The 25248-nt window shown below is 44.7% G+C and overlaps 2 protein-coding genes across 3 annotated transcripts; one reads left to right on the forward strand and one right to left on the reverse strand.

Annotated features, from left to right (window-relative positions):
- Positions 1-124: 124 nt before the first annotated feature.
- l3mbtl2 (L3MBTL histone methyl-lysine binding protein 2) lies at positions 125-6347 on the reverse strand. Of its 2 annotated transcripts, none has more exons than XM_089015353.1 (18): positions 6263-6347; positions 5458-5850; positions 5273-5369; positions 5071-5198; positions 4693-4738; positions 4297-4376; positions 3994-4111; positions 3696-3830; positions 3271-3356; positions 2890-3139; positions 2465-2529; positions 2231-2335; positions 2011-2155; positions 1175-1257; positions 849-1083; positions 701-760; positions 447-626; positions 125-370 (listed from the first exon to the last, which is right to left on the reverse strand). In XM_089015353.1, the coding sequence occupies exons 2-18, from the start codon at positions 5767-5769 to the stop codon at positions 300-302; spliced, it is 2196 nt and encodes a 731-aa protein (XP_088871479.1). In that variant the 5' UTR covers positions 5770-5850; positions 6263-6347; the 3' UTR covers positions 125-299. The 2 variants fall into 2 exon arrangements, with proteins under 2 accessions (XP_088871479.1, XP_088871478.1); XM_089015352.1 differs by having other exon boundaries at positions 6259-6347.
- ep300a (EP300 lysine acetyltransferase a) lies at positions 2044-25176 on the forward strand. The gene is given in 33 exon segments (XM_089015348.1): positions 2044-2165; positions 7866-8424; positions 9969-10379; positions 10382-10653; positions 11293-11472; positions 12131-12461; positions 12797-12916; positions 13061-13303; positions 13403-13508; positions 13660-13785; positions 13973-14090; positions 14163-14304; positions 14831-14905; positions 15095-15180; positions 15254-15409; positions 15546-16022; positions 16207-16612; positions 16693-16811; positions 16947-17010; positions 17363-17538; positions 17846-17934; positions 18631-18711; positions 18896-18952; positions 19036-19113; positions 19192-19259; positions 19329-19479; positions 19573-19719; positions 19810-19923; positions 20033-20198; positions 20316-20483; positions 20979-21140; positions 21220-21501; positions 21991-25176. Coding segments are annotated over 32 exon segments (8277 nt in total). The 5' UTR covers positions 2044-2165; positions 7866-8330; the 3' UTR covers positions 25003-25176.
- The last annotated feature ends 72 nt before the right edge of the window (positions 25177-25248 follow it).

Here is a 25248-nt window from a genome sequence, read left to right on the forward strand (position 1 = left end):
TATTTCGGAAAACGTGGCTCAATTTCACTTTCGGTTATTAGCAAAGAGCAATGGCGATCCAAGATTAGCGCTCCCTCTACCGATGCAGATTTAAAAAAAAAGAATTAAACACAAATAACCACAATTGAGTCAATCTCATTTATTATTACAAATTGATGACAAATTAAGGACAAACTTAATATCTATGAGTCCATTTCCACTTGCGGTCCTCGGCACAAAATCATGTTTTCATCTAAAGAAATGCAAAATAAATACATAAAAAGCACCAGGCATCACCAGATCTTGCAAGGCTTCTTGAATTATGTCGGAGTTTGATCGGAGATCAGAGTCTCCATTTCCACTTCCTCCACTTTTACTTCCACCGTATCAACTGAAAAGATGGAATCAAGTCAACCGGCGGCCATAAATTTGGCGACAAAATTTCCATCCGTCTTGTCTTCACTTACTGTTCTGCTCTTCCGGTTCTGCTTTGGGTTTAACCGGTGGCACGTTTGGAAGAGCCGTTTTTGTTGTCGGTAACCGCGGCTGGACGGTCGCGTCGCTTGAAGGCGGCCGTTTTTGAACGCCGTCATCACCGTTGTCCGATTTTGTGAGAAGGGCCGCACGCTTCTTTACGTTCTTTCGCTCTAAGGTGGAGGGACATAAAGCGTTAGTATGAAAAGACTACGGGGGAAGAAAACGAACGAGGAGGATGACTTACTTTTTCTCTTAAACATAGGCACCTTTGGCTTCTTTACTTGAACCACTTGATTTTCAATGACTGGAGACACAAATAAAAAACCACAGTTGGGTTATTCCGTTTTAATGTATGTAAAGACTGAACATGTGATTGCATTGCAAGCATTTACCAAGTCCAGGGGGCGGCTGAAGCTGGTAGCCGATGAACTCGCACCACCCGATGGGGTAGAGGTCGGGGGATTCGTGATCCACCCACTGGTCAAAGTCATCGTCCCAGCCATCAAAGTGAATGAGGAGAAGGCGTCCCACGCAACGCTTCACCGTGGCCACGCACACCAGCCGCGGTTCCATCAGGTCCACCGCTTCGAGTTTCATGTCGGGGGAGATGCCGTGACCGGGGAAGTCCTACGCAAGGTGCGGTAACACCCGCGGTTTATTTTGAATTCAAGTTGAGGTATTAAATGAGTTATATTAAAAGTTGATCTCCATTCCTTACAGTGTTGAACAGATGTGGCGGCGCAGCTGTTGTTTTGGTCTCCTGCAGGTAATTTTCCCAAGTGAAGGTGTCCGGATTGAAACCTGTCAGGGTTAGTTAACACGTGGGATTGTTTTCTTATGAATAAAAAAAAAAAATATATAAATATAAATAAAAAATAAAAAAATATTCGGCTGGTTGTTGTGAAGCATTTCACCCTAATATTCAAAACACTACTTTTTGAGTCATTCTGATAGAGATTAGACAGAATAAGAAGTTATCATATTTAAAAGTTTCATGCTGTTATATGCTTAGTGAACATGTGTGACTCGAGCACACAATTGAAGCAGATAGAAACCTGGGGTCAATCTGAGGTCAACAGACGCAGCCTGTTAAACTGTCATCTTCATCTAGGAGATCTGGCATTGGACAGAATGTAGGACTTGGGAAACTCCTTTATCACAGGAGTAATTTACGACTTGAAGCTCCTTCACAGGAAGAGCTCATTAGCCAGGTTACAAATGTATCAGTTCATGGAAAAGACAATGTTTTATTGCTTACAGCTGTTTGTGCTTAGAACTCAAGGGGCGTGGTATTCTAATTAAGAAAACTGTTTTACTAATGTATCACTAAATTTGCATATATTCTCAATAAATAGCTTGGCAGAGGGCTGCAGAATTTGGGCGACTGTCATAAATGGCTGTGTCTCCTGCCGGCAGTAAAAGACAATCTTTCTGTGTTCGAGCCTTTGTCCACAGTGTCCGATCGAACATCTTTGACACATTCATTTTTAGATTTTTTTTGTCACCGATTCACTGTGCATAGATTTTTTTCCAGTACATTGTACACCAAATTACCTCGTGGCACGGTGAGAGGGATGTTATTCTTTTTGCAGAACCCCTTGGGTAGGATAGCGTGAGAGGAGGCGTGATAACAGAACCGGTCAGAAAACAACGATGAACCGCTGTCAAAGCCGACCATGAGGTAGCCGTCAGAGAGCACCTGCAAAAAGGTACGTTAATGTTTTTGATAGATTTCTGCAGACTATAGAATGGTTATTGGTTTTTTTGTTTTTACCTTGTGTATAGTCGCCACGCTGATGTTACCCAAATTTAGAGGATCAATAGCTTCTATCTTCATTCCCTCCTCAAAAAAACATCCTTCCATGAAGACAAATCTAGGCTGGAGATGATATGTGAGGGACTTAAATTTGAGAGCAATTTTACAAAACAGAGGCGATTAGGGCATTGTTTCAAAAAATGAGCAACAACAGACGCACTTTTTTAGTACAGTACTATTATTGCAGTTTACCTTTTTAAAGAGGTTGTATGTACTGTCACAATTACCCTTCAAACCAGGACCTGGAGATGTCATACCTGTGACACACACACACAAAATAAATACATCTAAAATAAATAGTTATATAAATCTAAATACACATAAATAAATAAATAAATAAACATACATAAAAATACATGAGTAAATACATATAAAATAAATAAATACATATTAACTAAATATTAAAAAAATAAATATTGTATATTTATATACATATAAATACATTTCAATAAATAAAAATACATAGAAATAAATACATGCACACATAAATACATAAATTAATTAATATTAAATAAAAAAATATACATAGAAATACATTAAAATAAATAAAAATACATAAATAAACCTAACAGTAATAAACCAGTCTTAGTGCTAGATTCACAAATGAGGTGACTCACTGGGTGCTTTGATGTCATGGCCCACTTGTTTGGACCAACCAATCGGGTGCAGTAGAGGGCTAGCTTGGTGGCACCAGAAATCCGTAATGACATTTTCAGGGGAGTCGCTTTGGTCCATGTACAACAATCGTAGGCGCCCGCCAGTAATGGATGAGATGACGGCCTTGCGGGTCCGGCTAATGTATTTGGGGTCGACCACTTCGACGCGCATGCCCACTTTGAAGGAGTCCATCTTGAGACTCTCGCTCAGCTTAAAGAAAGGAGGCGCATATTATATAAACAAGTCCCAATACTGATTTCGTACATTTTGTTTCATTATAGATTACAGCTAAAAAACATTATTATGATACTAAGTAGTATGTCTCTTTTCACTCGTTTTACCTTAATGTAGAACTCAACAGGCAGAGTGTGGGACCCCACCATTTTTTTCATCAGATACTCTTTCCAGTCAAGGATGTTGGCCACATCTACAAAAAAACATTTAGTCGGCCATCTTGAGTTTTTTTTTTCAGTTACTTGGTTGTTTTTCAAAACAGATTAATTTGGTTCATTTCAATGGGTATAGTATTTTCCGGTGTATAAGGCACACTCCCAATGAATGGTGCATTTTCAAACTTTTTCCACATATAAGGCGCACCAGACTATAAAGTTCACCTTCAATGAATTAAAAAAAAAGTCCTCATAATATAATATATAAAAGTTTTCCAAATATAAGGCACACCTCATTATGGTGCAACAGTGTTGTGTCATATTATTATTATTCGGGAGGTTCCACACTCGAGTGTACATACGCTTTGCATGCTTACCTTGGGGAGGCACCAGGAGCTTGCCGGTCATGGCGCACCACCCGATGGGGTGCAGCTCACCCGAAACGAGGCTGCACCAGAAATCGCGGCTGCTGTCATGCTCGAAGCCCTCATATCGCAATAAGGCTTTGTATCCTGGCAAAAGTAAAGCAAATATATTAGACGCTTTGAATGAGCTGTGCAATGAGGCAAATACGGGTGCAACCCTGAAAAAGACACTGCTTCAATTTTCGTATTTGGCGGTCAAGCAACATTTTGCGGAAAGGAGCTGAATTATTACAAAATGAGAAAACTACACCTGCAACTTTGATGACGGTAGCGATCCAGTAAACTTTAGTAGGCAGGACTGCATTGCTATTCAAGACTTCTACTTTCATCCCAACACCGATGTCGTCCCATTGGTCACACATGGGAACCTGCGGAAGCCATAAAAAAAAATCATACTGTATATTTATATTTTAATAGTATAAATACATGACAGACTTTAAACTTCTTATTCAATCAAGCTTTTTTAAAACATTGCAAAATGCAATTACAACTTGGAGCGTGCGTCTACACGTGAGATATTTTGTTTTCAAATAGAGTACTTTTATACACTTACATGTCTAAAACTGGAAACGGATGCCCCTAAGGATGTTTCCTTCTCCAGGTAGTCACCCCAATCAAAAATAGCAACCGGTGCTACAGAAGATAAAGAAAATTAAGCTTTTAGAGTAATGAAAGTATGATATTTTTCTGATTTGTATAAATATCAGTGTTTTTCTTTTGTAACTCAACACGATGAGGGAATTTGAGGTGAGTCTGAGGTCTTATTTTAATATATACAAGTCACACCTTGAGGATAAGTCACACGACCAGCCAAACTATGATGAAAAAAATATAACTTAGTTTGAAAATATATATTTTTTGTAGATATTCAAGGAAAAAGCATGTGTACGATGACTAGTTTGTACAATCACCAGATGAGCGTAGGTGTGTTTGCATGTTCAACCCTCACCATCCATCACCATCATGACTTTGGGCTTTTTCGCAAGGTGATTTTCCTGCAGAGAAAGGGGCGTAAAGTCAGTTTGGATTGACCCGCATTTGTTACATTCTAGTAACACTTCTTGAGTGAAACTACACGAGTTCCAAAGTCGCACCTATGTTTACGAAATGAGTGAGATGGTTGATGATGATGATGATCAACTAAGACCAACACTGAAAACTGTGACACCTCCCAACTAGTTGAATGTGGAATCGACATACAATTTAACTCACTGAAAAAGTGAGGTACAGGAAACACCGCATTGTAATGTGAAGAAAAGAATAGATATTGCGATTTAAAATTGTCCAATATTACTCGTGTTTTTATTTTAAAAAAACTATTTCTGACCTGCAGGGATGTCAGGTTCCTACTGAAGCAGGAAGCAAAGCTGCGTGCACAGGTTATAGCGCAGAAACGCTTGCTTTTTGAGTAAAAACTGCTCGCCCAGCCAGTAGCGCCACACATCTCGCATACCTCTGCAAAAAATAAAAAATAATAACTACCTTCATTTCCAAATGTTTAAGCTTGCCTCATTCTAGTATGTACTAACTTATATCTTCTGTAGCCTTCTCTTGTTCTTGTTTTTGATGTGCCTCATCACTTCTCCTTGATGGTACTATTTCGTTGCTTTTTGTCTGTGAAGGAGTCTGATAAAAAGATGCAGAAAAGAAATGTTTTTTCGAACCTATTGGAATGTAAAGTGAACATTTCTAAACAAAAACAACCATTACTCACTGTAATATTGCACTCCTTTGGCTCTGCATTCATTTGTTTGGTAGCAGGAAGGCACGGCGGGCGGATAAACACAGTGGGAACTGCCCCGGGTTTCAGTTTTGGAATCCCGGAGGGTGATATAGACTCAAAGTAGTCTTTCCCAAAATGTTCACTACATAGGTGACAGTTGGGAGAGGCGGACCAATTGCTCCGAGTACGCTGAACCTGCCGCTCCCATTTACGAAATTCCAAAAGATCTTTGGGAAATCGAAAAAGTGTCACGTCGTTCTCCGCAGATTTGCCACATCCGTACGCCACACAGTGGGAAGACATCCTGTATTCTGCTGTATCGAATATGGTCGGATGACTAACCCCGCAGCATCCTTCCCTTGGGCGTAATGTAATTCTTAAATTCTGTGAATGACACGGAATCATTTTGCGTGAGTGGTTTAAGAATCGTATATGTTACGTGCAGTGAAACAAGAAAACAGTAAATCACGTAATTCGTTTAGTCAAAATTGAATAATTCCTCCACGTGGGTGAAATTCACAGTAAAACAATCAATTCTCGCCAGTTTTCACGTCTTAATAACCAACAAGTATATGCTGCAGACACGAGATCTGGCTGAGGAAATAATTTAGCTCGATAATATGACTACAAGTGTATTGTAATTTTTACAGTATACATATTTTAACCAAAAGCAAATACGTGCTGTGCTTATGCAAAGCGCGCCGCAAATTGTTTGCGTCCTTAGATTGATCGCCTCTATTAAATGTTTTCACAAGATTGTTTTAACACGTTAAATGTTCTATTTCGAGTTACCTACGGAAATGGTTCGATCGAGTGGTTTACAGGTAGATAGGATACACGATCGAGTTGTTTACAGGTAGATAGGAAACACGGGCGGTCGCACATGTTTTGCGTCATTGTTGTCGCTTGACCGTATTCTCGCGAGGCCACCTGCTTTGGGGAGGGCCTAGGAATTTCACGTGAAATAAATACAATTATGGAATAAAATATGAAATGGCAGAGAAATTGATTTGCCAGTTATCTTTCTCGTATTATCTGTGGTCACGCGATTCAAATAAAAATACCACACGTGACTGATTGCTTCAATAATAAATGAAAATGAACTTAGCCGTAAATACACGTTCCCTGATTGTTTTAAAAGATGCACCACAAACCTTCGTGAGAAACGTATTTTCTAATGACTGAAAAATATGTCCTTATGTTATTCTTGTAAATCGTGTATGAAAAAAATTACAACTGGTTTATCATTTATAAATGATAACCTTACTATTGTTAATAATCTCCCGGGTACTGATCTCACACCACCCACAAATTGGGATGCCAAACCGTGCCTCAAAAAGACCCATAATTTTGGGCCAGGAGGAAAACAAGACGGAAAAAAGAACATAGAAATTAAGAAAGTCAAGATGTGTCAAGAAAAAAATGATAAGATAGTTTCTGCAGTTCACCCTTCAGTAAATAATTTAACACAATATAGAAGATGAGGGGTTGAGAGAATGGGTAGATAGACAGAAATGCGATGGCATGTCATTATTTTGTAATTTTATATTACATAACACTCATTTTACACATACACATTCCATTACAGCCTGATATCTATTATTTATTATTATTTTAACTATCTAGAAACAAAGTATGTTAGCTTCAGGTAGGGCTGGGCAATGTGTCTCAAAAACAATATATCATAATTGGAAGCCCAGAAGTTTCCAATATGTTGATAAATGATTGATTTTCCAACGCATAAACTCCCATTGTCACTGCCAGGAACTGTCAGATGTTCATGTTGTTGTGAAAACCCTCCTCTTCTTCCTCACTGAACCTAGAAAATACAGAATAATGTCTCTGTTGATTAATAATTCGATCCACATTGAAGACAGACTATTGTAGGTTGTAGTTTGGGTTTGAAATACCTTTGTGACATCATTCTTAGATTTCTTTTTTTTACATCTCCTACAGTGTAGCTTTTCATACAGGGTACTGTTTATAACAGGGAATGTCTTTAATGCAGTAAAAGTCTAAATATTAATATCAACATAATTAAGAATAAAAAAAAAAACAACAATTAAAAACATTTTAGAGAGTTGCACGTAAGTCACAGAATGATATCTATTTTGTGTGAAGCACAGCCGCCTTGGTCCAATGAAAATAATTGCTGTTTTAATATACATATTTATTCTCCGTGTCAGTTAAACATCGGTCATCAGTTCTTAACAAAAATCACAGGGAAGAGAGGTTTTGAAAGTCAGAAGCGTTTATTTCAAATCAGCTTTGAATGTAAAGGGGGACATTTTTTCCCTCGCTACCATTGCAGTGAGGGAAATCAATTAATTTGGTTATATGTTGACTTGTATTTATTTTTTTGAAACTGACAACACCTCATCCTCACCCGCTCCCACCAGCGGCACCACCATCACTTGGCAGGCAAACGAGCCGCCTCTACCCGACATTATCTCCAGTCAGACTCCGCTGGAAAGGAGGCTGAGATGACGGATGCAGCCATGGACGAGAGACCCGAGGACTGTTTATTTATACTCGAAGAACCTGTCCAAGTTTAGGGGGAAGCCGTTGCGTGCGTTTTCCCCTCTTTACTTTCACCGACCCCCTCCTCCTCCGCTGGCAGAAATTTATAAAGAACAAAAAATCCGACGAGGGAGGGAGGAGGGGGGTTGATTATACGCCGAGGCTGAAATCGAGAGGCGAACCCAGGGAAAGAGGAGTAATTTCGACACGGGACTTTCCCCCTCTTAATCCCCCAAAAGGAGGGGGAAAAGTCGCAATATTGGAAACGGAAAAGAATGAGCTTGTGACGGCGTGAAATCGTTTGCAATTGTGGATACTTTATATATTTTTATTTCGAAAAAAATATGGCCGAAAACGTTCTGGACTCTGGCCCGCCTTCAGCCAAGAGGCCTAAACTCTCCTCTCCGGCACTTTCTGCCTCTGCCAGCGATGGAAATGGTATGTATGTCTTCAATATATCACCGGTGATTGTCTTATTTGTTAACTTTGGATTTTTTCGCCCGTTTATTTGCGCCTGGAATTGAGCGAAGACGCGGGATTCCTCTTGTGTTTTTGTCGTAGCTGGCTAACGTTAGCCGTGCTAGTAGCGTATGTGTCGGACGTGCGAAGCAGCCATGGAGGAGCCCTCCCAGCTAGCTCGCATGCTTCCAACCATTACAACCAGAGCTAACCCCGTTAGCTAAGCTAACCTAACTGAAGACTGGACATGTCGAATTGCCTCGATCGTCGGGCTTTATTACACTCATGTAACCCCGTTTGGATACTTTATCACACCGATAACAAACCAGTTCTTTAAGGCCATGTTTTACTGAAATCGAAACGTTGCGAGCAGTTGAAACAAATCTGTTCCCTCCCCTTCATCACAAACCTGAGTTCCACTGGTTGTTAGCAGCCGTTAAAGTTGTTCACGAAAAGCAGAGCTCGTCGACATTATAGGCATGACTATGGCGTTTTATTTTAATGTTTATTGGTATCTACACTTATTGTCAGAGCTGTTGTGTTTTTTTTTGTGGGTGGATTATGGTAGCACCTGGAAAAGTGGCCTGATCCCATGTCCAAAGCATCAAAATCATATTGGCACATTGACATTCCAGCGTGCATTAAAGTGAATTCTGTAGAATCCTCTTCGTGTTCTATTTTTTATTCAAAATTGGATTGATGGCCGTGTTTACCTTCAGTAGCCAAAATGGTTGAGCCATTACACATAGCCATCATCATATATTGTGTTGCACAATTAAATTACATTCAGATTAGTGCAAATAATTTATTGGCAACAATTAACTTCTCTCGTCATGTTAAGACAGTTTCTGAAAGTGTCATGAACTTTTCACATTACTGATTGTGTTAAATTGCTTTGGGGAGCACAATATAGATAGGACACACACTATCAAAATGACTTCAAAGTTTTTGTAACTGAAATGGAAGGTCAACAAGCGGGCATGTCAGTTGGTGCAAATGTGTATCAGAATAGAAGAAGAAAGTTCACCGCTGTTGAAAAGCCAGAAACAACTGCAATGTGGTGTTTAAAGAATGAAAGTGAAAAAATGGAAGTGATATATCAATCGTATAAAAGGTACACAAAGTATGAATAGCACAATGCAAATGGCTGTCATGTAGTTTTGGTTCAGATACAGTAGCGGTTAAGACAGACATGTTGAATGTTCAAATCAACTCTTACTTTGTAGTGCAAATGGTGCTATTCATGCATATCAAAAACATGCCTCTTTTTTTTATAAAAATGTAAAAGATGACCAAGTAACAAGCTGTATATAGAAAAAAAACAGAAAGCCTACTAATGTTGAAGCAATTCCATCTTGTAATGGACGGATATGTTTTGATCAGAATTTCTAGCAATACTACTGAGCCCTCACATGTTGTTATGTACTTTGTGTATTCATATTCTATTCACTGTCACAAACAACAACAGATGTAAAGGTTAGCAATGCCACCTTCACATATCCAAACTTTGTGATCCCTTTCAGATTTTGGCTCGCTGTTTGACCTGGAACATGACCTTCCAGATGAGCTCATCAGCACTAACGAACCGGGCCTTGTCAATGGGGGTGATCTCCACCAGTTGCACACCACCCTGGGGGGAGGCCCAGGTGGTCTCGGTCCTGGAGGAGGCAGCGGAGGCCCAGGAGGAGGGATGGGATTTGGGCTCGGTCCAGGGGGAGGTGCCGGAGGCATCGGCGGCGGTCAAGATGCTGTGGCCAAGCATAAACAGCTGTCAGAGCTGTTGCGTTCAGGGGCGCCTACGTCCACCCCGCAGGGACACCAAGGGGCCTTGGGGAGCACCGGAGGCCCTACCGCCATTGGACAACACATGTCAAACATGAAGGCATGCCCTGGGCAGGTACCTCAGCAAATAATGGGGCAAGGACAACAACACCTCTCCCCCAGCAGCAGGCGAACATGCTGCAGCAAAATGCCGTGGCAATGATGGGTGGGATGAACAGGGCCATGATGGCGGCGCAGCAGAAAGGAAATAACGGACAGTCGCAAGCGGGCATGGTGGGGAATCAGGTGATGAATGGTTCTCCCAGGATGGGTTTTGGAAATCAAGGGATGGCCGGCAACAGCAACCTGTTAGCTGAAACGTTGCAGCAGCAGGGAGGCGGGGGTCCGACGGGCATCAGAGGACAACAACCTGCCGCTTTGAACAAGGTGAGGACTGTTTTATTCACAGTCATAATTCAATGTATTTAAAAAACTAGAGTCTTTATGTCATATACTTTTTTTGCTGTTATAAATGTTTCAAATTTCTTCCCCTTATACGTTAATGAGAATTAATTGGTCTAGTGGCATGCTGCCTGTATTTAATAAGGTTGAGAGTTTTGCCTTGGGTGAAATTGTCGGTCAAATTCCTTATGAACTGTAATCACTCTCTCGCTGTCGTGGGAGCCCCTCTAGTTGAATTTGACGGTAAAATTGGGTCTTGCTTTGCTCAATATATTCTAATTAGCTTGTATTTATTTGTACTGTATTTCCAAGCACAAATAACAATGTTAGCTACACATGCTAGCACCCATCTCCCAAGACAGAGAAGTAAAATAATCGCATTGTACTTGGAAACAAAACGTGTCCCGGAATACATATTGCTGGAAGTGAATAGAAGTAGGAAAACGTGCGTGTTGATTTGGACCCATGTTTTTGATTTGGATTCGTTTCAAATTTGAGATGATTTTCTGACCGACCTTGAAGGAGACTTTAAAAAATAAATAAATAGTGCGCAATAGATTAGGTGATTAATTTCCATGACTATTGTCATCCGCGACTGTAATGTTTTGCCATGTGTCTTCCTAGATGGCGATGATGGGCAACCAGGGGGTCTCTTTTGGTGGTCCATATGCAGGGCAGGGGAATCAAGGCCTTGGAGGGTCAGGATTGGGCCCTCAACATCAGAATAAAGGCTCCATGGCCAATAGCTTGGCTCAGTTCAACGCGGAAAAGAAAAATCAGCCCATTCAAGGAATGGCTACCATGGTAAGACATTTTTAACTCATTGACTGCCAGACAATGTGCAAAATGTGTGTACTCCAGTGCCAGGGTTTTTGTCATTGTCACTCAAATTCCAGGACCCACAGAATATTGAGTTTTAGGGCTTCATAAACATTCAACGCAGTGTAAGAAACCTTAGACTCTCTTCTTTCATCAGAAAAAAATGAGTTAATTCCTAAATTATATTGGTCTGGAGTTATATGAGCTTGAAATGAGGGCAGCTGTCCAAAATACAATGCAATACATAAATATTGGTACAACAGCTGAAGCTGGAAGAAAGCGCTAACATGGAAAAAAAAAGGGAAATGCTGTCCCCTTGTGGAAAGATGGCCGGTGCTTTATCGGCACCCAAACAAGAAAAAAACAAAACCCGAACAAATTCTGGAATGGCGCTCTACGTCATATTTTCAATTAGCGAATAAATTGGAGAACATTAGTGAATAAGTTAACATTTAATTTTTACTTCTCGCCCTGACTGACTGTTTTATTGAATGTGACTCAATGGTGATGATTGACTTTGATCTCCGATGTAGCCTTATGTTTTGTCATTATTTCCCCCCTCCTATTTCATAACTAAATTCATCACCTGCCATGCCACCTTGTTCACACCCTCTTATTTATTTATGTATTTATTTATTTTCAGGGCTCGCCACAGTCTCAGTCGAGCGTAAGCGGGCCCTCGGTTGCACCCGTGGGAGGTGCACCTGGCATGGTTCCCGGTCCTCAAGGAGGTCTGGTGGGTCCCGGCACGCAGGTCTCGGCGGCCTCCGCCGCGGCCGGCGCGCCGCCTACCGCTGATCCCGAGAAGCGCAAACTGATCCAGCAGCAGCTCGTTCTCCTGCTTCACGCTCACAAATGTCAACGGCGCGAGCAGGCCAACGGCGAGGTCCGACAGTGCAACCTGCCTCATTGCCGGACCATGAAGAACGTCCTTAATCACATGACTCATTGCCAAGCTGGCAAGAATTGTCAGGGTGAGTTTAGAAATAAAATGTATTATTATTATTAAACTTGATTACGGATGTCTGCTATCTTAATGCTGACGTTACATGTAAAGAACAATTGGCGGGCTAGCGGAGATTAGCACCCATAATGAATGCCTTCACGCTACTGCAACTTTAACACACACAATAATACACGTTCTTTGTGTGGACTTTGTTGTACGCAGATCAACATTTGCCGCTTTATGTCTGTTGTGAATGCTGATATTATTTTAGTTTCCGTAAAAAAAAAAAACTTGTTTTGTTGGCGAAGAACGCACATCTAAGAGACAGGAACAACCCTTGATTTCATCTCTTTTCTTCCTCAGTTGCTCACTGTGCATCGTCCAGGCAAATCATCTCCCACTGGAAGAACTGCACTCGGCATGACTGTCCAGTCTGCCTGCCGCTGAAGAACGCAGGGGACAAGAGGAACCCGCAGTGTGAGTGTCTGTATCTGACCAAAAATATGTTTTTTACCCTCTCATTGGAAGCAGTACGCTCCACCATTGAATGTTTCGTTTGCTATCACGGTTGTTATGCTTGTTTTTGTAATTTTGACAACTCTCTCTTATTTTCTTCTGTTGTAACAGCTCTTCTTGGTGCAGCTGCTGCAGGTCTGAGCAGTTCTCTTGGATCAGTACCCGGTAGCCAAGCAAGTGCTCCAAACCTCAATCCACCGGGCCAGATTGACCCGAGTTCCATCGAAAGAGCTTATGCAGCCCTGGGTCTCACCTACCAGGGAAACCAGATCCAAGATCAAAGTCATTCTCAGCCCAATTTGCCCAACCAGGCCCTCCAAGGCCAGCCTGGTATGAGGCCGATGAACCCAATGGGTAAGTTGACCACTTTCGGGAGAGATTTACAGGAGACAACATCATTGATGGATGCAAATGTACAAAGTGATCTATTTTATTTATGTTTTGAACTTCTAGGAGCAAATCCCATGGGAGTCAATGGCGGTGTGGGGCCTCCCTCTCAGAATCAACAAGCCAACTTACTGCAAGACACGATGATGCATCTCAATGTGAATAGCCAAGGGTACGCATGAACATCCGCTATAATCGATTTGAATGCTCCTAATTTTTGAGTGTAGTTTATACCTCTAAATATCCGCACCTCCGAATTGTGGTAAATGTCTTTTCAAGACTGACGTTTAAAAATGCTTTCCCTCCATTGTTTTCCTCTTCAGTTTGATGAATGATGGCAGTGGGGTGGGCTCCATGCCCACAGCAGGTCCTCCCTCTACCACAGGAATGAGAAAAAGCTGGCACGAAGACATCACCCAGGACCTGCGAAACCACTTGGTACACAAGCTGTAAGTTATGACAATTTTTTTTTGGGACCCCCTTTACCGCAACCTGAAATGACTTTTAAATGGACATTGCGACTTTGCAGTTCTCTTAAAATTTAACATTTCAGGAAGGTCAAACTACCCATACACAATAGTGACGAATAAGTTGACAGTTTACTTAAACTGTATTTATTTTTTCTTTCATCCACAGTGTTCAGGCCATCTTTCCTACTCCAGATCCGGCAGCTTTAAAAGACCGCCGGATGGAGAACTTGGTGGCATATGCAAGAAAAGTTGAAGGAGATATGTATGAGTCAGCCAACAATAGAGTAAGTTGCCACAAGAATTTTTTACATGTGTTACAATGACCGCTATTCAAATTGTTATTTATTTTTGGCTAGGCTGAGTACTATCACTTACTCGCTGAGAAGATCTATAAAATCCAAAAAGAGTTGGAGGAGAAGAGGAGGACCCGTCTCCAGAAGCAAGGTCTCGGTCTTGGGCCTGCCAGCATGGGTCAGTCCCCTACTGGACTTCCACCGAGTGAGTGTGCAATAACGACACCGACTTTGGAGGATTATGATAATAATAATAAATTTCATTTATGATTGGCTTTCAAAACTCTCAGTCACATTACAGTCACAGGATAAGTTTTTCTGTGGGTGAGCAGCGGCGGCCACACTTGCCGGCGTTCACTCAACCTGCAAGTAACTCAAATAGCTAGAAAACTAGCCAGCTAGCGAATAGATAGATAGCCATATAGCTAATAGACAGCTAGCTAGCCAGCCAGATAGCAAATAGATAGCTAGCTAGCCGGGCAACTAGATAGTTAGCTAGGTAGCTAGCTAGCTAAATAGCCCGCTAAATGCAGCCCATTGATCTGGGCCGCAATGACATTTTACATTTAAACTTTTATATATTTATATATTATATTTAGAAAACTTTTTTATTCATTGAAGTTGCGCCTTATAATTATGCGAAAAATTTCTGTGTGTCACCAGAGAATTTTCCCCAAAAAATAGGAATAGTTAATAAATAGCTTGTACGACAGACTGTATTAATTTTCCAGACGGTCCCCTCCCTGACCCATCGATGGTACGACCAACAGGACCCAATCAGATGGTCAACAGGATGCAAAACCCAGGTGTGCAATCATGAAAACCGGCCCCCTTATTTTAAAAATGAAAAATCAAGTATGGAACCAGATGCATTGTCTCACTGTTCTTGCAGCAAAATAACAAGAAATTATAATCTGCACGTTTATACAAGATGCAAATTGTGGTTTCAGATAGAAGCAGTTGTACTAAAAATCTGTGTGTGTTTTTTTTATCAGGCATGAATCAATTCAATCAGATGGGGATGCAGTCTATTGGCCAGAGGTCCACTCCTCCTCTCCCCATGGGAGCATCTGGCAATCAGGTCAGGACAAAGTGACTTCATATAATTTGACTTGTCACACCTATTTGATTAAAAAAAAAATCTGTATGTCTAGATGGGCATTGTTGGACCTCGGATGGGTCAGCCAAACGTCAACCAGCTCCAGAACCAACAATATATGTCACAGGGGCAGTTTCCCGGCTCGGGTCCTGTGGTCGGAACAACTCCTCCCGGGATGGCGCAACCCGGACCCCAGGGAGGCATGGGACAGGTAAGTGTTGAGTGCCTGTGATCCGTTCCAGATGGGATACTGTGTCTTGTTTATTTCTGATGCGGGTTGGATAAGTACAATAAGTATTAAACAGAATTCATTTTGATTGCTATCCTGAAGTGTCTTTCTGTTCCAGACGCAGATGGGCACGCCTCCCTCTCTCCCAGTTGCGAGTCCTTTAGCACAACCAGCTTCTGCAAGCGGTTCCGGCGGAGTCTCCGCGGTGGGACCTCAAAGTGTCTGTGGCGTAGGCCCCAACGTGCCGGTTGGACCTCTCACCTCCTCGATGACTCCGAACGCAAACCAGCAAACCAACTCCATCCCGCATTTAGGAGCCATGCGTGGCAGCTCTCCCTCCCCAGCTCATAGCCGCTCACCGACGCCTCACCAGACACCCCCTCGACTCGCCGGCTCGCAGACCCCACAGCCTCACACCCCGAATGCGCCTCAGTTGGCACCTTCCCAAGCCCCCCAGCCGAACCAGCTCAGCCAGGGTCCCGGCTCCAACAAGCCCCTTCAGCAGCCGCTCATCGGGGCTGGCTCCACGACGCCATCTCACCCTGGACTTGGCTCAAGCGCAACACCGCATGGTGCTCAGCTGCCACGCACTCCGGTTGGTGTTGTTTTAACAGTTTACAACCATTTACATGTTCTTGTTTTTACATTACTTGTTCTTTTGTAAAAAAAAAAGTGATGTAACAACAAATGGAACTTTGTATAGTCCTCAAAATGTCTCTGTGTATTGCTATGTGTGAATTAGAAACAACACTTTACTGTCTTTCTCCCCCCCCCTGCAGTTGTCCCAAAAGGGTTCTTTCCAAGCGGACAGTCAGGCTATGACCCCAGCCTCAGTCAACAGCCTCGAGAATTCCTCCCAGCAGCTCCAGTCGGAAACCGCGGCCGCCATCCCAGACATCAAATCCGAAATCAAACAGCAGGATGACGCCGAGGAGAGCGACTCCGGCGGCGACTCCAAAGGGGGGAAGCTCGCCAATGCCAAAATGGAAGAGAGCCCTGTGATGATTGAGGTGAAAAAGGAGGAATGTTCCGCAGAAGGAGGCAAGGTCGTTCCAATGGATACTTTGGCCACCCAGACTATGTCGGTTGTAAAAAGTGAAGACAAGAAACCGGAGATGAAAAAGGAGGTGAAAGAAGAGCAATCATCCGACACACCTGTATCACAGGCACCGGCAACAAAGAAGAGTATGGAAACATTTCTTTCATCTCTTTCTGTGATCGCATTTTATTTTGTATCTTAACCAAAATGTGCCAATTTTCTGAAGTTTTCAAACCGGAAGAGCTTCGTCAAGCCCTGATGCCAACACTGGAGTCCCTCTATCGGCAGGAACCGGAATCCATGCCCTTCAGGATGCCTGTTGATCCACAGCTACTGTTCATACCTGTACGTAAGAATTTTACAGTCTTTTTTTGGGGGGGGGGCAGGGGGACTATCCGTTCTTACAACTCGTTTTTATGCTCTTTGGAATACCCCCGCCAATTACGTGTGATTTAATACCTTTTCTTGATGTCTTTCCAGGACTATTTTGATATTGTTAAGAACCCCATGGATTTGTCCACGATCAAGCGGAAGCTAGACACTGGTCAGTTCATACATACCTCCTTCATGTGACAGCAGGTTGATTATTTGATGTATTTATTTTTTTACTCTTAGGGAAATTTAATGTATTTTCTGGAATATAAGGCACACTTTCAAGAAATGACATATTTAAAAATATTTTTCCATACATAAGGTGCACCGCATTATAAAGGGCACCTTCAGTGAATGACATTTAAAAAGTTGACCATGCATAAGGCGCACCGGATTATGAGGTGCATAGTAAGCTTTTGATGAGTTTCTTTTAGGTGTGCCTTATAGTGCAGAAAACACGGTTATTTACTGCTATTGTCTTATGAGGCTGCTCCCTAACTCCCGATCTTGCGTTTTGCTAATAGGTCAGTATCAGGATCCCTGGCAGTATGTGGATGACATCTGGTTGATGTTCAACAACGCTTGGCTGTACAATCGCAAAACCTCTCGAGTCTACAAATGCTGCTCGAAACTGGCGGAGGTCTTTGAGCAGGAAATTGACCCAGTCATGCAGAGACTTGGCTATTGTTGTGGACGAAAGGTGAGATCTGGCAAGAAAGAGGCGCCAGTATAGCAAAAGTGTATTTTTTACTTTTATTTTGGAATGCTTAAACAAGCCCTTTGCTCATTCTTGAAATTAGATACAGTGGGTTCGAAGCTAAAATTGGCCTCGCACACTGCACTGTCATATCGTATGTATCTCCCATTGGACTAGTCTATTTTTGATTTTGCTGACAAATAAAAGAACCAAATGGTCTTTGTTAGCATCGAGGGTGAACCTCGAACAATGAAAACATTTGTTTTCTTCACATCAATCAATTTTGCTTGTCTTTGCTTTGCCCCATCAGCTGGAGTTCTCCCCTCAGACACTGTGCTGCTACGGAAAGCAGCTGTGCACCATTCCTCGAGACGCTGCTTACTTCAGCTACCAGAACAGGTACAGAGGAACGCTTTTCTTATCGTCACGGCGAATAGATGATTAGAAAAATGCAAGTTATCCATCGTCGAGGTTCTCATTCACTGCCATTCAAGAATTTATTCGAGAATCGAAAATAATGACGTAGAGCGCCATTCCCGAATTTGTTCTGGTTTTTTTCATGCTTGGGTGCTGATAAAGCGCTGGCCATGGCCTCTGGCAATGTTTTTTTTCTCTTTTCCACAAGGGAGCAACACTTTCCTGTTTTCCATGTTCGCCCTTTGTTCCAATTTCAGCTGTTGTTAAAGTGCTATACCTTATAAACCAATATTGCGTTGTATTCTGGACAGCCGCCCTCATTTCAAGCTCATATGACTCCAGACCGATATAATTTAGGAATTAATGCGTTTTCTGATGAAAGAACAGTGTAAGTTTTCTAACCCTGCATTGAATATTTATGTAGTCCTAAAACTCAATATTCTGTGGATCCTTGGTGTTCAAGTGACAATGACAAAAACCCTGGCACTGGATAGCACACATTTTTGCACATATCTGGCAGTGAATAAGTTCATATGATCTTATTTGACATCATAATAAAGTATAAAAACGGATTAACGGTGAATCACTTTTTAAATCCACGCGCTGTTGACCGTCGACTGTTCTGTACGAGGGTGGGAAACGGTGTCGTTGACCAAAATTTGGACTTATTGCTAACAGGTACCACTTCTGTGAGAAGTGCTTCAACGAGATCCAGGGAGAGACCGTGTCCCTGGGTGATGACCCCACTCAGCCGCAAACGTAAGTATTGTTGCTTTGGGTCACAAATATGAGGATGCTGAATCTATTTAATTAATAAAAATGCAAGGGATGACAGTTTTTTTTCTGTCCCCTTATTTGTGGAAGAAAGCAAGCTCAGTATTGGGGACACTGGATAGCGTTTGAATGTGGTATTCTCTTGCCCATGTTGTTAAATATCTTTCAGATCCATAAACAAAGAGCAGTTTGAGAAGAAAAAGAATGACACACTGGACCCTGAACTGTAAGTTTAGCAACTCACAGCCACCGTATTTTCACACCCGAGTTTGACAAACTGGCATTTCATGTGTATCTACTTGATTTAAGGCTTGTCGAATGTTTGGACTGCGGACGTAAAATGCATCAGATTTGTGTCTTGCACAATGAAACAATCTGGCCATTGGGGTAAGGGGATATCTTTTTACTTTATTTTTCCTTGTCATCAAATGGAAAATTAACTAAGGCTCTATTTTTTTCTTTTAGTTTTGTATGTGATGGCTGCCTCAAGAAGTCAAATAAGACAAGGAGGGAGAACAAGTATTCTGCTAAAAGTAAGTGGCCTGGTCTGTGTTATTTTTTTGTTTGTGGAATAAAAAAAGTACATTTTTTTCCCCTCACAGGGTTGCCTCAAACAAAGTTGGGGTGTTTCCTGGAGACGAGAGTGAACGACTTTCTGAAACGTCAGAGTCACCCAGAGGCCGGTGAGGTCTTCATCCGTATGGTGCACGTATCGGACAAAGTTGTGGAAGTGAAACCCGGCATGAAGTCCAGGTATGTCAATCACAGCCCGACATGTTTAAATCATTCAACTTCTTCGTTCCGTTTTCCCAAAAAAAGTCAGTGTTTCATCATTGTCTTTTTCAGATTCGTGGATACCGGAGAGATGTCAGAGTCTTTCCCATATAGGACAAAAGCCCTTTTTGCATTTGAAGACATCGACGGCGCTGACGTCTGCTTTTTCGGAATGCACGTTCAAGAGTACGGCTCTGACTGCCCGCAGCCTAATCAGAGGTATGATCTGAGAATAGACAATAATGCACAGTTTGTGGAACATCTGCAAAAAAAGGGGGGGATTAAACGAAATTGTTGAATGGTCTGCAGGCGAGTTTACATCTCCTACTTGGACAGCGTGCATTTTTTTCGGCCGCGAAGTCTACGAACAGCCGTTTATCATGAAATTCTCATTGGCTACTTGGAGTATGCCAAGAAATTGGGGTAAGTTATTCTTTCTTCCCCCACTCCTCCAGAAATCAAGTCACAATGATAATTTTGAGTAAGAATTATACCCATCAGCATTTGTACTCATATTTTGGCTTTTCTCCAGCTACACAACTGGGCACATCTGGGCCTGTCCACCCAGCGAAGGAGATGACTACATCTTCCACTGCCATCCTGCTGATCAGAAAATCCCAAAGCCAAAACGTCTCCAAGAGTGGTACAAGAAGATGTTGGATAAAGCCGTAGCTGAGCGAATAGTGCATGACTACAAGGTAGAGACCCATTCTCGTCTTTCTTTGGTCCGCTGGTACAAAGCATCAACTTTCGCATCAACCCTGGCTTATGTACCTCTGCAGTAATGACAGCAACACTATCTTGTATACTTGCAGGATATCTTCAAGCAGGCGACGGAGGATCGTTTGACCAGCGCCAATGAGTTGCCCTACTTTGAAGGTGACTTTTGGCCCAATGTGTTGGAAGAGAGCATTAAAGAGTTGGAGCAGGAGGAGGAAGAACGCAAGAGGGAGGAGAACAGCACTTCGAATGAGAGTATTGACGTAAGTCGGATGAGTATTGATGAGTTAACCGCAGTGAGGAAATTTACATTTCATAGCAGCAAAGTCATGACAGGAAGCGGAAAGGAAATGAAGAAGTAGAAAAACAAAATAACAGGGGCTTCTGTAAAAGCAGCCACTCTCGCGGCGCCATCTTGAAGTCAAAAGAACAATAAAAAAGAAAATAATTAGACAACACAAAGACAGTCATTCAATCCTCAGCACCCTGTTTGTTATATGAAGTAGTTTTAGATAAAAGAGATGATCACAGCGTCCTTTTCACCAATGGATGAGGGACGTCATGGTGAAATGTGCACAATTGCTACAAGCTAAATTTGGAAAGTAAACATGAAGCTGTTGATGAAAAGAGATCGTCTCACGTAAATCTGCTTCAATTCCAAGCTGCAACTCACAGTTCCACATCGGTGCCCTGCGCTGACGTTCCCTTGTTGTGACGTTTTATTAAGTGACATTGACACCCACACCATTCTCTTGCAGGACAATAAAGGTGACAGTAAAAACGCCAAGAAGAAGAACAATAAGAAGACGAGTAAGAACAAGAGCAGCCTGAGCCGAGCCAATAAGAAGAAGCCGGGGATGCCCAACGTGTCCAATGACCTTTCGCAGAAGCTCTACGCCACCATGGAAAAACACAAAGAGGTGCGGGAGAGTCCAGTGCTGACTTCTTTTTCATTTCTACTTGTTGTAGTCTCACACGGCGTCTCCATTTCGCTTGCAGGTATTCTTTGTAATCCGCCTGATCGCCGGCCCGATGGCCAACGCGCTTCCCCCTATCGTGGACCCCGATCCGCTGATGGCCTGCGACCTGATGGACGGCCGCGACGCTTTCCTGACGTTGGCCCGGGACAAACACTTGGAGTTCAGCTCGCTAAGGCGATCGATGTGGAGCTCCATGTGCATGTTGGTGGAGTTGCATAACCAAAGCCAAGATCGCTTCGTCTACACGTGCAATCTGTGCAAGCACCACGTGGAGACCCGATTCCACTGTACCGTGTGCGAGGTGAGCGACGGAAAAGTCTTGGTCTTGTGGGATTTTTTTTTAATTTAAAGATGTGTGTACTTTTGAGATGGGAAAAGTTACTGGCCAGCGAATACATAGCAAGCTAGCGAGATAGCCATATTGGATTGGATTTACCTTTATTAGTCTCACAGTGGAGAAATTTACTTTTCACAGCAGCAAAGTTATGAAAGGAATGAAAGAAGTAGAAAAACAAAATACTGGAGCTGCTGGATAGCCATGTTGAAAAAAAATATAATAATAATAATATAGCTAATAGATAGTTAGCAAATATATAGTTAGCAAGGTAGCTTTTCAGCTCCTTGTTTGCAAATTGCGCTAAAAGTACAGAAATTTGGAATTTTCTTGAGGAAGTTGCGTTCAGTATTACTGTATGGCTTTGCCGCCATTGAGGTTTAATAACTGGCTGGATTAGTTATTAATCTAATGATGAATCAATTAATGATTCGTCCATGGTGTTATCCCTCGCAGGACTACGACCTTTGCATCACGTGTTACAACACAAAGGGCCACGAACACAAAATGGAGAAGTTAGGCCTCGGTTTAGACGACGAGAGCAGCAACCAGACGGGCGCCGCCACTCAGAGCCCGGGAGACTCTCGCCGCCTCAGCATCCAACGCTGCATTCAATCGCTGGTCCACGCCTGCCAGTGCCGAAACGCCAACTGCTCGCTGCCGTCCTGCCAGAAGATGAAACGCGTGGTCCAGCACACGAAAGGCTGCAAGCGAAAAACCAACGGCGGCTGTCCCATCTGCAAGCAGCTCATCGCCTTGTGTTGCTACCACGCCAAACACTGCCAGGAGAACAAGTGCCCGGTGCCGTTCTGCCTGAACATCAAGCACAAGCTCTGCCAGCAGCAGCTGCAGCACCGGCTCCAGCAAGCCCAGATGCTGAGGCGACGGATGGCCAGCATGCAGAGAGTGGGCAAACCGGCTCCGGGGGGCGCTCCCGGAGGCAACGGACTGCCTTCCCCGGGCGCCAACAACGGCGCGACCGGTCCCGGGACGCCCACGTCAGTCGGCACGCAGCCTCCCACGCCGCAGACGCCCACACCGGGAAATATGCTGGCGCTTCCCCAGCAGCCGGCAATGGCGACGGGCGGTGCGCAGCAGCAGCAGGTCCAGCAGCAAAGCGGCGCCGTTCCTCCTCAGCATCATCTGCACCATCAGTTTCAGTCGATGGGAGGCGGAGGTGGTGCGATGAACTCCCCCCAGCAGCAGATGGTGCCGCCGATGCAGCAGCAGCAGCCCACCGGTGTGCAGCAACTGCAGCAGCAGCACGCCGGCGCTTTGCCGCCATACAATCCAAGAGCGCCGGGAGCTTCGCCTCTCCACCAGTCGTTAGGGAAACCTGGACTCGGTCCCGCCACCCCACCTCAGCAACAGCAAGCGGCCAATCAGGTTCAAGGATCCATGCCCGTTCAGGGTCAGCAGCAAGGACCCCCTTTGGCGGCGGTGGAGACGGCTCTCAAAATCCAACGGCTTGCCGAGACCCAGAGGCAGATGGCTCAGGCCCAGGCTCAAATCCGAGGTTTGGGTCAAGCGGGGATGATGCCGCAACACCCGCATCACCCAAACAACCCGGCCCAGATGGGGATGCCTCACATGGGCGCTCAGGGGATGCCCCCCCAGGCGCAAGGAATGGTCGGCAGACCCATGTTAGACCCCCAACAGCAGGGGATGCTGACCGGGATGCAGCAAGGCGGCCCCCAGTCTCAATTGCCCCCTCAAGTTCAGCAGCACCTCCAGCCCGGAGGCGGCGGACAACTTCAGCAAGGCAACCCGCAGTGGGGGCCCGGCGGACCGGCGGCCATGAACCCGCAGCAAAGGTCGGCCATGATGAGTCACATGACGGCGCAGCAGCAGTCGGCCGTCGCCCAGCAACAGCAACAAGCCCAGGCGGGAAACCGCGGGATGATGCAGGTGATGTCGGGGGCCGCGGCGGCGGGGCCGGCGGGGCCGGGGAGCCTCCCGCAGGGCGCGCTGCAGGATCTCCTGAGGACTCTGCGCTCCCCGAGTTCGCCCCTCCAGCAGCAGCAAGTCCTCAACATCCTCCGTTCCAACCCCACGCTCATGGCGGCGTTCATCCGGCAGAGAGCGGCCAGGTACCAGGGCGGGCAAGGTGGTCCGGGAATACAAGGCGGGCCTCCGCAAGGCTCCGCCGGCGTGAGGTTCCAAAGCGCGGTCGGCGGGCTCCCCGGCGTGGGAGTCGCCGGGCCGATGGACGGCCAGCAGATGAATGTGAACCAAGCGGGTCAAGCGGGAATGAACATGGCCCAGCAGGGGGGTGGCGCAAATCCAAATGTGCCCACCATGGCTCAGCTTCAGCAACTACATCAGCAGCAGCGACCGATGTTACCCGGCAACCTGCAACAACAGCAAATGGCTGCCCTGCAGCAGCAGCAGCAGCAGCAACAGCAGCAGCAGCAGCAGGGGTCAATGCAAGCGGGACAACCAAACAACATGGCCGCCATGACGCCTCATTTTCGAGAACTGTTGTTAAGAAGGCAACAGCAGCAACAACAACAACAGCAGATGGTCAACCACGGACAGTTCCAACAAGGACAACAAGGCTTCCTGCAGCCCGGACAAGGGCAGCCAGGAATGGCCCAGTCTTCCCAATCCCAACCGGGGGGCAGCGTGAGGGGTCCGGTGCAGCAGCAAGGAGGTCCGCAGGGCGGTCCGGTGCAGCAAGGATACGCGAGCAACGCTTCCCAAGTGGCCGCCGCTCTCCAGCAGAGGCTGCACCAAATGCAGATGCACCAACAACAGCAACAAAATTCCATGGGCGGGCCCCAAGGGCAAGACGGAGGTCCGGGTAGCGGCGGCTCGGGCGGCGCCGCGCTCCAACCGGGGCAAACCGTACCCGGGCAGCAACAGCCGGGCGGCCCCCCGCTGCCTCAGACCTCCCAGGCTCTGATTCACCAGAACATCCACCAGAGGCTCCTCCAGCAACAGCACCTGGGCGGGGGCTCGCCGGCGCAGCACAGCGGTCCCATGAGCCCCCAGCAGCAAATGGCCCAATCCCCGCACGCTCACCTGCAAGGCCAAGGCGGCCTGGGGCCCGCCGGCGCGCTGGGCAATCAGGTGCGGTCGCCTCAGCCGTCGCCGCGGCCGCAGTCGCAGCCCCCCCACTCCAGCCCGTCGCCGCGCACGCAGTCGTCGTCATCGCAGCCGCAGCCTTCGCCGCACCGCATTTCCCCGCAGACCCAAAGCGGCTCGCCGCACCCCGCCCACATCGGCCAACATCACCCCAACATGGCCCCCCCTCAACCGCCGCCGGGCGGTCCCGTAGACCCCGGACAGTTCAGCTCGGACCAGAACTCCATCATTTCTCAGCTGAGTGGCATGGCCGCCATGCACGCTACTAACCAAGGGGGGCAGTCGGACATGTTGGCCCCAAGTAATAATAATACTAACAACAACAACAACAACCAGGAAATGGCAGCGAAGATGAACCACAACAGTTTGGACCTCATGTAGCACATTTGTGCGTCTTCATGACAAACTGCCACCGCAGGGAGACGGTCGTCCAACTAAAAGGTTTTTACACGTTTTACATTTTTTTTTTTTTTTTTTTTTTTTTTTTTTAATTTAAATATTTTTGTGCCGTATGAAAAGTCACAAGTCATTAAATGAGTAAATTAAAAACAATGGTAAGTTATTGCTGTTCTTATATATATATATATATATATATATATATATATATATAGTATAATATCTATTTTT

Source organism: Hippocampus bargibanti, linkage group LG15, assembly GCF_051943395.1.
Source record: "Hippocampus bargibanti isolate YZ-2025 linkage group LG15, ASM5194339v1, whole genome shotgun sequence".
NCBI classification, from domain to species: Eukaryota; Metazoa; Chordata; class Actinopteri; order Syngnathiformes; family Syngnathidae; genus Hippocampus; species Hippocampus bargibanti.